Raw genomic sequence first — 13396 nt, forward strand, 5'->3', positions numbered from 1 at the left:
GGCATAGGTCCATAAAAATTCTGACATACTCCGTAATATATAGTAACACGTGTATATATAGATACTAGTCCTAACAACCGTACGATATACGGTAGCTATCATAAAGAAATTCAAGTATACTTCAATCCTTGTATATGAAATAAATTATGGTTAAGGTAAACCGATGATTCAACCTAAGATGTAATAAACAGTAATGATATATTATAATATATGTTTTGTTAAAGTTTTAGATTTACTTTAAAAATTTACAATTACATCAAAATCGAAACTTTTAAGCATAATGGATGACGGCAAATGGCCTTGTAATTTACGATCGTATACTTAAAATTTTGAAGTCGCATTATAAGTAATATAAGTAATAAGAGTTGAAGAATTTAGAAAGAAAAAGAAAAATTTTTATCAATGAGAAAACGATCAATCAAATAAGGTTATAATGAGTTTTATATCTATAAGTCAAAAGTTAGAGTTTAGTTTTAAGTCTAATAAATAATTGAATCCATATACAATTAAAAAAACTAATTTAATCAAAAAAATATATTAAAAGGACACATGTCGATAAAAAATTACGCCACGTGTCGTTTCAAAAACTTTTCAATCCTATTTTAGTTTATTGATAGATATTTATCATATTGTATTAATATGGTTGCTTAATAACAAATACTTTATGCAAAACAATATGTCAAATATCATCACACTAAAAAACTACATTAAACTATTTTGTATTTGTCTAACATCTAATAATTAAATAGTAAAATACATATATACATTACAAAAAATTCATTTTGATGATGCACAAAAAGTGTCACTAAAGTCCTGTTAGGTAAGGCGGCAAAAAAAACAAACCTTTATATGAACTGCAATAATCACTCCAAAAACGGTTGTGGTACGGCACCGTAACATGCATGCACGGATGTAACGTTCAAACAACCAGGACAACTGCCTCGATGATCTCCCCCAACACACACAAAAAATTTAATGTATAATATATATATATATATATATCATATTTATGTACATGGTTTTTTAAAAATAATGATTTTTTATCTTATGGTTTTTCGAAAAAAATTGTTTGTCTTTTTTATTCATTTGGTTGGGCTTTCGTTAAATCCACTTGTTTTTGTCTTCAACCACCCCCACATGCAAGTAATTTGAGAGTTATTGTTGTAATTTCACCTTGCTTCATCATCTCGAAACAATTTATTTATATAAATATACGGGTTAAATGCAAATGTTATCTTTTTATCTTAATAAAAAAGCACAATTTTCATTCATTTTTTTCATATCCACATAAAAACAAATCAATTAATCGTTCATAAAAAATATATGTAAAAAGAAACATCATATTTAATGAAAATTTCTAAACTTTGTTTCAACTTTTAGAATGAAAAAAATTTATCTAGAGGAATGTAAGAAGATTAATATACTTATTAATACATAGTTTTTTTATGAATTAATTAAATTATAATATTTAAGTTTATAAATAATTAGTAGTAAAAAATACATGAATATTACTTTTTATATTGAATATATACTAAAAAGGTATCCACGCAATGCAATAATGGTCGTGGCGGTAACAATATGGTGGTGGAGGCGACTGTTGGTAATGGAGACGATGTCGAGTAATGTAGATAGCTGATATAAAAGTAATTGATGAAAAGTTAGCGAAGATATTTTAAGAAAAAAAAGATTAACAGTGTAATTTAATCATTAATGATAGGGATAGTGTAAGTGAAAATATTTTAAGGATTGTTAGATGAAAATATTATTTGCACCTTAACACTTTAAAAAATATAATTTTTTTTATAAGATAGTATAAATATTTTTTGAGCAATGCTACACACAAACTAATTTCAAACACATCTTTACAAATTATGTGTCAACTTAGGTGGACCAATTAGATATCAAGTTTTATTTTCTTTCATCCTTCTCTCACCTTAGGGGGTGTTTGGTATGAGTGAATCAAAGAGAATGGAAATGTAATACAGTAGTAGAGAATGAATATAGTGGGAAAGAGAATAAGTATTTGGAAAGAGAATCGATTTCGTCGTTTGGTACAAGCAGAGAATGAATATGTAAAAAATACTAAATTTTAAATAATAATCAAATTTAATACATATAACATCACTAAAACAAAAAGAAAATTTAAAAAATTTCCATTCCCATCAATTCTCTACATTTCATAGAGAATTGAGGGAATAAAATCGATTCCCTATTCTCGATTCTCTTTCCCATTCTCTATTACAACCAAACATGATAAGTGTTTCTCATTCTATTTCCACTTTTTCCATTCCATTATACCAAACACCCCCTTATTTCATTGGTGACAACTCAATCTTTACTTCCTTATAAAAGAAATGACCTTTTTATTTTAGGTAATTCTACCTTTGAATTATCATAATTACCCTTGATTTTTTATGTTTTGCCTTTAATGAATTATAACTTACACTCTAAACTTTTATTTTAATAATAATCACTTTAAACCCTTGTCTTCTAAAGAATTTCCACTATCACAATTACATCAACCTACACCACTTGACACTGCTATCACCAACAATAGTACCATCGTCGACACCCTAGACCGCCTTCCCATTAATGCCGCTGCATTATGGAGGTAACATGGCGGTTTGTAAAAATTTGATTGTAAGTTTTTTTTGTATCTTTGACATTTTTAATATTTTTATGCCGATTAAAACAAAAACTACTACGAGTATATTCAGAAAAAAGAAAAATCTTTTTGTATATATACATTCCATTTTCTTTTGCTATATCTAATAAGACACTGAAAATCAAACAAAGAGGTTTTGTGGGCTTTCTGCTGACTTGCTTCCTCTGAGATCGATCGCACTTCCCCTTTTTCTTTATTTACTTCTTTCAACATCATAAAAAAGATCAAATCTTTGGATTCAACATCTTCTTTTGATTCATGGGTATGTCTTTATATTTTCTAAAATTCATTATATCTACTATATATATATTGTTCAACCCTAATGTTTATATATATACTAGATTGATTGATTGATTCAAGATTGTTGGTTTTTATTTACTGTTAGTTAAATGTAAGTTTTTAGTTACTTGGTAGTTTAAAGTTGGACTTATGATCTTGTTTTTCGAATTGTTTCTTGGAATATTTATGTCAAATTAGGATTTTTATTTTTAGATGAAAAAGTTTGTGGCTTTGAATGGGATCTGAAATGGGTATGAAAAAATAAGTTAAATTTAAGTCACATGGATGGTTTTTTAGTCGGAAAAAGATTTGTGTATTTGTAGACACCAAGTTTTGATTTTAGAGCAGATGAGGAAATTATTTGGTGGGACCACCATCTAGTTTGCTGTTTCCCCGATGGGTTGTTGGCTAGGGAGATTCACCTAGGCTCGATTTGCGGTTGAGCCTAGGAGGAGTTAGTTAGGAAAAAATTTACTTGATGGGGCTAATTCGTTGTTTGGACTATCATTTTAGTAGGCCCCGATATTGTCTAATGGACTGGGCCGGTTTACGTTTCTGATAAATGAACCTTTTGGAAGAATGTGTTTTCAGGTTCATGTTTCCAATCAGTTAGTTACTATTGTGTTGGAAATTAGGGGGTGTTATTGAAATGTTAACTTTGGTCATGTGAATATTGCGATGTTTTAAATTATATATGTTGATTGTTGTAATTAGGAGATGATGGTTCATTGATTCAAGTGTCATTTTAAATTGTTTTAGATAAAGAGGCCGGTTGTTGCTCCACACACCTCATAGAAGGAGATGGCACTTTCAACGCGGAAGGACTTGATAGATTTGTCAAGCAAGTAAATATGGTTGAATGCGGGCTTTCTTATGCTGTTGTTGCCATAATGGGTCCTCAAAGTAGTGGTATGTCTTTTAAACGCTGTTCAGAAGTGAAAACTACAGTGGTCCCATCTTCCTCTATAGTGGGATCTTTCACCATGAATTAATCGAGATTGCAGTATATGCAAGTTTTAACTTTGGGTTTTGTGACAGGGAAGAGCACACTTTTGAACAATCTTTTTCACACAAACTTCAGGGAAATGGATGCTTACAGGGGAAGGCATGTCTCTATTGTTCTGGTGCTTTTTTCCCCTTCTTTTCTATCTGTCTACGGAAACTGACTACATTGCTCTTTTATCAGGTCTCAAACCACCAAAGGTATATGGATGGCAAGGTGTGTTGGTATTGAACCTTGCACCATTGTAATGGATCTCGAGGGTACTGATGGACGGGAGCGTGGAGAGGTTAATACTAATTATAACTTCTAAATCTCATGGTTATTTTACTTGATTGGTTATGATTGTCACACTTTTGTGCTTCTTTAGGATGATACCGCATTTGAAAAGCAGAGTGCACTTTTTGCCCTTGCTGTTTCCGATATAGTGCTTATAAACATGTAAGCCTGTTGGTTTCTGATATGAGTATGCAAATATAGTTCCTGATATAAGTACGCAACTACAGTTATGTTATCTTGACAATTTTAAATTTCTTTCCCTGGGGTTAATTGTGTTATACAGGTGGTGTCACGATATTGGGCGTGAGCAGGCTGCGAACAAACCTCTTCTGAAAACTGTATTCCAGGTTCGTTGTTCGACATGTATTATATCATTTTTATATGTTAACACTGATGGCAAGCTATATTGAACTTATACTTACTGTTCTTCAGGTTATGTTGCGCCTATTTAGTCCACGTAAAACAACGTTAATGTTTGTGATACGTGACAAAACAAGGGTAAGTTTTTTTTTACGAGGTCTTATGTAAGAGCATTAAGTGGTGGATTGCATTTGATGTTATGATTTTATTTTTTGTTTCTGTGTAGACACCTCTTGAAAATCTAGAGCCCGTCTTGAGGGAAGATATTCAGAAAGTAAGTTTTGCTCTTTACCCTGTTACCTTAAAATTTAACACAAGTGTAATCCTTTAAATATGTTGTTTTTTACTCTCCAGATATGGGATTCTGTTCCAAAACCGGAAGCCCACAAACAGACTCCACTTAGTGAGTTTTTTAATGTAAGATGCTATCATATTGCTACTGATTTTCTTTGGGAATATTTTTCTTGAGATTGGAAGTTCTCATTGTATTTATAATTTCTCACCTGTTGAGTGACCAGGTTGAAGTTGTTGCTCTTTCTAGTTTTGAAGAGAAAGAAGAACAATTCAAGGAGCAGGTATGCTAGAGATTATTTGTGTATAGATGATGATAATGTTCTTCTATGGTCTTTGTATTTAGGAATACCTGGATTTTGGTCTATTTCATAAAGGTATATATAAAGTTGGTATAGTTATATTTAGGGGTGTAATATTGCCAAGGATATTCAAAACAAATCCAATCTCAAGCTGGATTTAACCTTAAATCTCGAACTAACTCGAGATCAAGATTCATTTTAAGCTATCTTGATGAATTAATTGATACTCTTGAGCTCAGATCTATCGTTATGACTTTATGATTTATGTAAGGTGTACATCTATCATAATTAATTAATACCACCATGACTTGATGAGATAATAATGCAGATGTACATATGTATGCATACTGATACGTACGTCGACAGGGCTGGCTAGCTTTGTGGAATGAATATTTCAATACTTGAGCTCAACTGTTTTTTGAGCTTGTCTTGAGTAGCTCATGATTTTGCTTGATTTGGTTCTACCCCTTGGTGTTTTAATTATGTATATTTTTCTCTGAAGGTGGCTAGTTTGAGGCAGAGGTTCTTTCACTCTATTGCACCTAATGGCCTAGCAGGAGATAGGAGGGGGGTTGTTCCTGCTTCAGGCTTTTCCTTTAGTGCTCAACATATATGGGAAGTGATTAAGGAGAACAAAGACCTTGACTTGCCTGCTCACAAGGTAAATTTTACGTCAATAAACTTTGTCAAATCTTCACAAAAGTCCTCCATTGTGTAGATGTTAAAGTTTCTGTTAGTTTTGCAGGTGATGGTGGCTACTGTAAGATGCGAAGAAATTGCTAATGAAAAGTATTCCTTTTTTGTAAAGAACCAGGTACATCGTTAATACGACATTTTCAAGCCCCAAATACATTTTATTTACTATTTAACTTAATTTTTAATATTAAACAGGACTGGTCTGACATACAAGGTGCAGTACAATCTCATATTGTGCCAGGATTCGGAAGAAAGCTTACCTCAATGATTGACGCTTGTTTATCCAGGTAAATCAGTTACCGTCTTCTTGCTTTTGCTTTTAAACTGCGATATATGTTCTGAACTTCTGATAACAAAATAATGTAATTGTATGATGCTATCTCCAAGAGTGTGACTACTTAAATGAAACTTTAAAGTGATTTTTGAGGTATTGTGCATTTTTATCTTGTTGCATGTTGTCAGTTTATTATCAAAAAGACTAGCAAAAGCTTGTTTCAGTTGTTAGATCGTGTTAAAAAGCCGTGTTGTAGGTGTTACAGTCTTGGTAATAGAGACCGGATAACTGACATGAACTGTTTATATGTTGTTCGGTTTCTGTATCACAATTTTTTAGAAGACCACTCTGTTCTCAGTTTGGGCTGTCCCAGACCAGAACTAGTCTTTGATATTTTTTTTTTTACAAACTTGAAGCACCATCATGGCATCATTTCACATTTCTACTCTTAAAATTAACAAAGTGCCAACTCTTTATTCAGTTCATGGCTGAATCAGATCTAAAAGCAGTTTAGTCAGCTGGTTTCTGGTGCCTTTATTGCATTCTCCAGCTCCTGTTTGGTCTTGCTTTAACCCATACCAACACCCTTAGTAGGTTCAGATGTAGACTAACTAACATGTAAGGGTATAAGTATCAAAAGATAAAAACATTGTAACTAAGTGTTCATATGTTGTCAGTTGTTTAACCCCATTGGTCCAATGTATAAGGAAAGCATTTTTGTTTTGATCTGTTACAATCTGAAACTTTCAAGATCCTTGATCTAATGTAACTTCTTTTGCTGAAAAATTATGATATGGCGTCCGCATGGCATTACTGTTGTTACTAGTATCAGTTTCCAAGGCATGTGTATTAGGGTACTTATGCCATGCTTGGCTTAGTTTACTTGTCATATGTTTATATGCGAACTCGATGCCTTCTCCACCTTAAAAGCTCACATATTATTTCTGCTTTCAGTTATGATGAAGAGGCTACTTACTTTGAAGATGGTGTTAGATCTGCCAAGCGAAGGCAGTTAGAAGAGAAGTTGACTCAAGTAATTCATCTTCATGATTATCGGTAGTTGGGGTGTTGCTAAATATATCTGTTGTACTCATCGATTTTTACCTTGTGATCCTTTTAGCTTGTTCAACCGACCTACCAAATGATGCTGGAGCATATACAATTAGAGACACTGGATAAGTTCAAAAGAGCACTTCTGGATGCTTTGAGTGGAGGACAAGGGTTTGCAAATGCTGCTCGCGAGTGCACCAAATCGTTCAAGAGACTCTTTGATGAGCAATGCCAAGGTACAACAGTTATGCCATGTCCTGAAATAGCACATGTTTCTTGTTTACATATGCAAATCAATTAGAGGTGGGCAAAAGGTTGGGTTGGGTGGCTTAGGTAATCTAGTTCAGTTTTTGACCTTTTTCTTTTGATCTAGTTTTTGATTTTTACTCCTTTGTTCAGTTAGAGTCAAAACCTAGTTCACAAGTATACGGGTCAAAGTTCCCGATCAATGTAATTCATTTGTTTATTCTTTTCAAGTGTTCTAATACTGGTTGGATCCACAGATGCCACTATTAAACAGGCAAATTGGGATTCGGCTAAAGTAAGGGCTAAGTTTTCACACGATATAGATTCACATACGGATGAAGTTCGAACGGCCAAGCTATCTGAACTTAATGCACTATATGAGGTAATACTAACCCTTGAATATTGACCTTAGGATCGGTCAAGCAACTGGTTCAAGTACTCATATTAAAGACCGTAAAATGGGCGGGTCGTGTTATAGGCAAGTTTTGGTTGTGATCAGGTTGACCTCAAACCCTTTTACCAAGCTTTTAATAGATAAAATCAAATAACTACAATAATTATAAAACTGCAATAATTATTCAATGTTTTAATCAGAATATACAGGAAGTTTATTGCATTACAGATACATTGTTGGGTGACTTTTGACCGTGAAACACTTCAACCCGTTTAACTTGTTATATTTTCAGCAATCTATAACTTACCCGTTTGACCTGTTAGAGATATAACGTAACTTCAGTCGACCTGTTCAATAAGCTTATTGGTTAAATTGTCATGAGATGAAATTATTGTAACTAAAGCTGTCCCAAAGAGAGAATTATCAACATGTATTCTTGTGCAGTCAAAATTGAAAGAGGCGTTAGATGGACCTGTTGGAGCCCTACTAGAGGGAGGTGGTGATGATACTTGGCCTGCAATAAGGAGACTTTTCCTTCACGAGACTAAAGTAGCCGTCTCTCAGTTTTCCGTTGCACTTGCTGGGTTTGAGATGGAGGAACAAGCCAATGAAGAGCTGGTTATAAAGTTAGAAAATTATGCTAGAGGAATTGTTGAAGTGAGAACAAAAGAAGAAGCGAGCAAGGCTCTGTATCGCATGAAAGAGAGGTATAAACTGCTAATAAGGATGTTTATGTAGATTTGAACTCTTACAGAACTGGAATTGAATGGGTTTATTTTCAGGAGTTATATATTTCTCATACTTGAAACAATGTTGTATTATGTTCATATTTTTCGAACTATTAAACCCCGAGCTTGTATTCAGTCTATCATCTAGTTTGGGACCAAACCTTCTTAAGATTGACCCGGCTCTTTTTAATTTGTTTTATTGGGTGATATTGGTCGTCATTGTTATCTTTTTAAATCGTGCAGATTTACATCTCTATTCAACCATGATAGTGATTCAATGCCGCGAATCTGGACTGGCAAGGAAGATATCCGAACAATCACCAAAATGGCCCGGTCTTCTGTAAGAGTCATCCCATTAGAGAATTTTGGTCAAATTTATCAATTTATTATCTAAAATCATTTAGCTTTGACACGAGGCTTATATTCTTGCTTTTTTGGTATATTAATTTTTCAGTCTTTAAAGTTGCTCTCTGTCTTGGCGGCTATTCGTTTGGATGCTGACAATGATAAAATTGGGGACACATTAGTCCTTGCATTAGTGGATCGTAAGAAAGACAATAGTAAGAGTATTTCTATGCAGGACCCATTGGCCTCAAGCACATGGGAAGAGGTATTTTACTTTTACTTCTGGAAATACTTGTTACCAAGGTTGAGAATTTACGTTTTTAGAATTCTAGTAGAGGCTGCAGGATCAGGCAGACGGGTGGTTTGTGTGACGGGTTGTATGACTTGTATCTAGTATTTTTATTTTTTATTTGTTTTTGTGCAATTTAAATGAAATGTGTTATGACCCAAAAATAACTTTTTGTGCTATTTTTTTAATTATTAACGCATTGATGAAAATCTAGTAAATTTATGTGCGATTCAAAATTAAGCGTATTATATGCCGTTCAAAAAATAATTAAAAATGAATCGTGTTATGAAAACCCAAACAATTGTTTTCTTTTCTTTTTCTATTATAATTTATAAATAATGCGTTACTTTGTTCACTGAAGTTGTATTAATACAATTTATTAAGTTATTGATTTGTTTCTCTCTTGATTAAAGCTTCTTATTTGACCCATTTGGCAAGATTGAGTTATAGTATGACTTGTCTGGAGGTGTATCCATAAGTAAAATGGTCAATCTTTCCACCTCCAGTTACTAGTATTACATATTATTTTTTTAGTTCTAGGGATGTTAACAGATCAATATGTCCGTTTCATCACTCTGTTGAATTATTAGCTAATTTACATGATTATTTAATTGCATATTACTTATTTATCACCCAGGTTCCAGCCACGAAGACACTCATAACTCCTGTTCAATGTAAATCATTGTGGAGCCAATTTCAAAGAGAGACGGAGTATACTATTACTCAAGCCATTGCTTCCCAGGTATAATTTTCTATTGTTCCGTTCGTTTCAGAATATAGTTGGCCGTTTATATTAGACTTGGAAAGACAGGAGGGCCTACTCTCAAAATGAGTTATTTTTTGAGTAGCCTGCAAATACTTCCTTTCCTCCAGCTAAGTAACGTGTAAATAGGTTATTTTATTATTATTAAGTTTAATTGTTACAGCAATTGATAAGAAAACACATTTAGGAGGTTCCATGGCGTGTGATACACTTTGGGTACCTTTTGACTCTTTGGAGCTACTTGACCTTTTTTCTTTTTTAATTCTTTTTTATTTATAAGATGAATTTCTGCACATAATTTATATTGTCACTTTTTGATAATTGTGGTTGCATTCCTTAATGTATTTTCTTCTCATGACTTTTTTGGACTCTGGACGGATTATTTGCAATTTATAGACCCTCAACTGGGGTTCAGAATTTTGCAGTGCACAATATATTTCATTGCCCATATCTTGCATCTGCACTTTGTAAATATAATTGTAAATTTCAGTTCTTAATTGCATGAAATTCTTATATCTAATTCTATGGTTTTCAGGAAGCTAATAAGCGTAACAATAACTGGTTGCCACCTCCATGGGCTATAGCTGCCTTAGTGATCTTGGGTTTCAATGAATTTATGACTCTTTTAAGGTGCGTTTATTTATTTTTTAATATATAATTGTGTAATTAGTTTTAAGGATTTTGCTATTTTTTATCCCCTAAGGCTACGAATAACATACAGTAAAATATTGTTGTACAAAAAAACTGCCCCGTAAAAGTATTTTTCAACTGCTATATACAACACTTTCTTGCGTCTTATCCATAGCACTAAGGGTTACGAATAGCAAATTCTAATTTTTATGTATCGAAACGGATATTCACACATTTTGAGCTTTGTTATACAGAAACCCGTTGTGGCTCCTCATTATATTTGTGGCTTACCTGCTTTCCAAAGCTTTGTGGGTTCAACTAGACATATCTGGTGAATTTCGCAATGGCATGGTGAGTTGCATTTTATTGTCTCAGAGAATGTACTTGATCACTTTCTGATTAATTTCACTAGATAATAGGATGGTTAGATATTGGGTCCAAATGCGTCAATTCAAGATAGGGATTATCCTTTCACAAGGATCAAAACGGGTATGGTTGACCAAAAGTCCAAAACAATATGTCCAAAGAATCAACTATTTTTTTATAATATCAAGTGTGATTTCAAAATTTATCTCTTACCAATAATATTACTTATATAATAAAATGTGAAGGTGATCGAACATAGTAAAAGTTGTTTGGGAGGCTTTTGACCTATTATATTCTATCCTTTTTAAAAAATAAGATTTCTATTTCTCTCTCGACCTGCCATAGTTTAACCATATTCTAAATCAAATGGGCGGCTTAGACAGCGGGTGAAACATTTGTATTTTGGTATGGATTGGGTTGATCGTCGAACAGTTTTTTTTTGTCTGAAGTCTAGTACTCTGGTCTTTTTCTAAACAATTCAAGTATCAAATATGACTGCAAGTTTTATATTATCAATCTATTAATCCTATCTTTGAATAATGTGATTTGGAACGCTTTATTCATAAAAGATACACTTTGGTGGACTTTTGGCCTGTTTGGCCAATTCATTTTATATTAGATAATTTTTTTATTTTATTTTGTCATTTGCGATAAAAGGTAACCCATCCATCAAAGCATAAGTAAACGGGCCAAAATTGAGATTAGCATTTCTTACATCCTTCTTTGGTGTTTGTGGGCATTCTTACAGCTTCCAGGAATACTATCCTTATCCACCAAGATTCTTCCTACCGTCACAAACCTTCTCAGAAAATTGGCAGAAGAGGGCCAAGTGCCCGCTGCTACTGATCCCCGAAGAAATCCATCTAACCAGTCACAAGTATTGGGAAACTATCAAGGTGTAGCCTCATCAACGGGCTCATCTGATGTAACCATGGAGAACGGAAATGAGTACACTAGTCCATCCAGGCCCATCAAAGATCAGTAGATTTGTGTTGTAAGCATATGCAGAACTTGCTTATTTTGCAAATATAGTCATATGGGCTTGAAATCTAATAGCATGCACAAGGAGCACACTCGGAGGGATATTTTTTTTATTAGGTGTCATATTGTGGTTGCTTGTTGTAACATGAACTGCAGCCTATGACTACCAGTCCCTAAAGGAACATTGTAAACCGCTTGCTAGGGTCAACATGTTTCAGTTACCACATTCTTATTAGGGTTCATATATCACGGTTTTTGATTTGTTTGGTCACACATGTTGAGTTTTTGTTTGTATATTGTGGGTATATGACTGAAAAAGCGGTATTACCATATTTTTTTATTACCCCATGTCTGTATTTTAAAGCGCTATATTTGTTCTATAGTACGGAGTACCAAACATATACAATTAATAAATGATGCATCCAATCTTGTTATTTGATTACAATTTGTCAATATATTATTAAGCCTCTTGCCCATAGGTAGCAGTATCTCTCTTAATTGTGTATTATAGTAGTAAGAGTAATAGATTGACCGTTTTTCTTTTCAAATAAATAAACTGGGATCTATAGGCCATAGTCGGAGTAAATGGGTGAATATGGACAGGTCGCCTATGGACCAAGTTGTATAACAGTCGCCTTTGGTGACTTAACGTTTGGTTGGAGAAGGTTTTTTAAGTTCAGGTTCAGCGTACACGGGATAATGAGCCTAGATGTAACAGCTAGCCCAAGACTTTCAGCCATTTCTATGCTGAGTTAACTTGTATGCTTTTGTATTTTTTCTTTCAATGCAAGTTTGCAACGTTTTCTTATCCATAACTGAGAAGTCTTTTATTAGTATCTGTCATATATATAGATCACTATGGAATGTTGAGGTTCATAAAGTGATACAAGCAAATTCAAGTTTACATGTACTCCATCAGTGATAACAAGACAATGATAGATAATGATATATATGATACTATTGCCACATCTATCTAAACATCCTGCGGCATACACCAACAGACACAAATGCATATTTCTTAAAATGTTTCACAAATATATTCACATGTCGAAGTGCATCACTCTATAGGTTGTTCCATTAAAAAAATGTACTTTCGTTAAACATAATGGTCCGGTATTGTGCCAAATTATATCCTGCATACATTTTGTATGTACATACACTTCCCGCGCGTTTAGCGTTAGGAAAGATATAACATTACAAATGAAGGAAAAAAGATAAAAGTATCACCTTTATGCACTTAGATTGTCAACTGCTTCTGGTTAGTAAATGATGTATTATTAACAAACAAAGTTGACGTTTCACTAGATGGGACTAAACATGATAATTGATATTTTGCGTTTTTTAGACAAGGCCCAAAACGATAGTTGGGTCGCTATAAATATTTCCAAGATCAACCAAATGATTTAGAAATCAAGTCATTATCATTGTTCAAAACAAAAAAATGGTGATTTAACAATG

The 13396-nt window shown here is 33.3% G+C and overlaps 1 protein-coding gene across 1 annotated transcript; it reads left to right on the forward strand.

Annotated features, from left to right (window-relative positions):
* The first annotated feature begins 2768 nt into the window (after positions 1-2768).
* LOC122606773 (protein ROOT HAIR DEFECTIVE 3-like) lies at positions 2769-12380 on the forward strand. The gene is made up of 23 exons (XM_043779629.1): positions 2769-2927; positions 3704-3853; positions 3983-4049; positions 4131-4233; positions 4315-4385; positions 4507-4570; positions 4656-4721; positions 4810-4857; positions 4938-5000; positions 5102-5158; positions 5679-5837; positions 5922-5990; positions 6068-6159; positions 7101-7179; positions 7267-7432; positions 7700-7824; positions 8281-8543; positions 8808-8904; positions 9019-9174; positions 9836-9940; positions 10497-10591; positions 10846-10942; positions 11706-12380. The coding sequence occupies exons 1-23, from the start codon at positions 2924-2926 to the stop codon at positions 11940-11942; spliced, it is 2433 nt and encodes an 810-aa protein (XP_043635564.1). The 5' UTR covers positions 2769-2923; the 3' UTR covers positions 11943-12380.
* The last annotated feature ends 1016 nt before the right edge of the window (positions 12381-13396 follow it).

The sequence above is a fragment of the Erigeron canadensis genome, chromosome 7 (assembly GCF_010389155.1).
Source record: "Erigeron canadensis isolate Cc75 chromosome 7, C_canadensis_v1, whole genome shotgun sequence".
NCBI lineage: Eukaryota > Viridiplantae > Streptophyta > Magnoliopsida > Asterales > Asteraceae > Erigeron > Erigeron canadensis.

Bases quoted from the DNA above. Each gene is read 5' to 3' on its own strand.
- LOC122606773 (XM_043779629.1), top strand. The intron at 7,433-7,699 runs GTACAACAGTTA...TTGGATCCACAG, and splicing joins CTTTGATGAGCAATGCCAAG to ATGCCACTATTAAACAGGCA. The intron at 10,943-11,705 runs GTGAGTTGCATT...GCATTCTTACAG, and splicing joins GTGAATTTCGCAATGGCATG to CTTCCAGGAATACTATCCTT.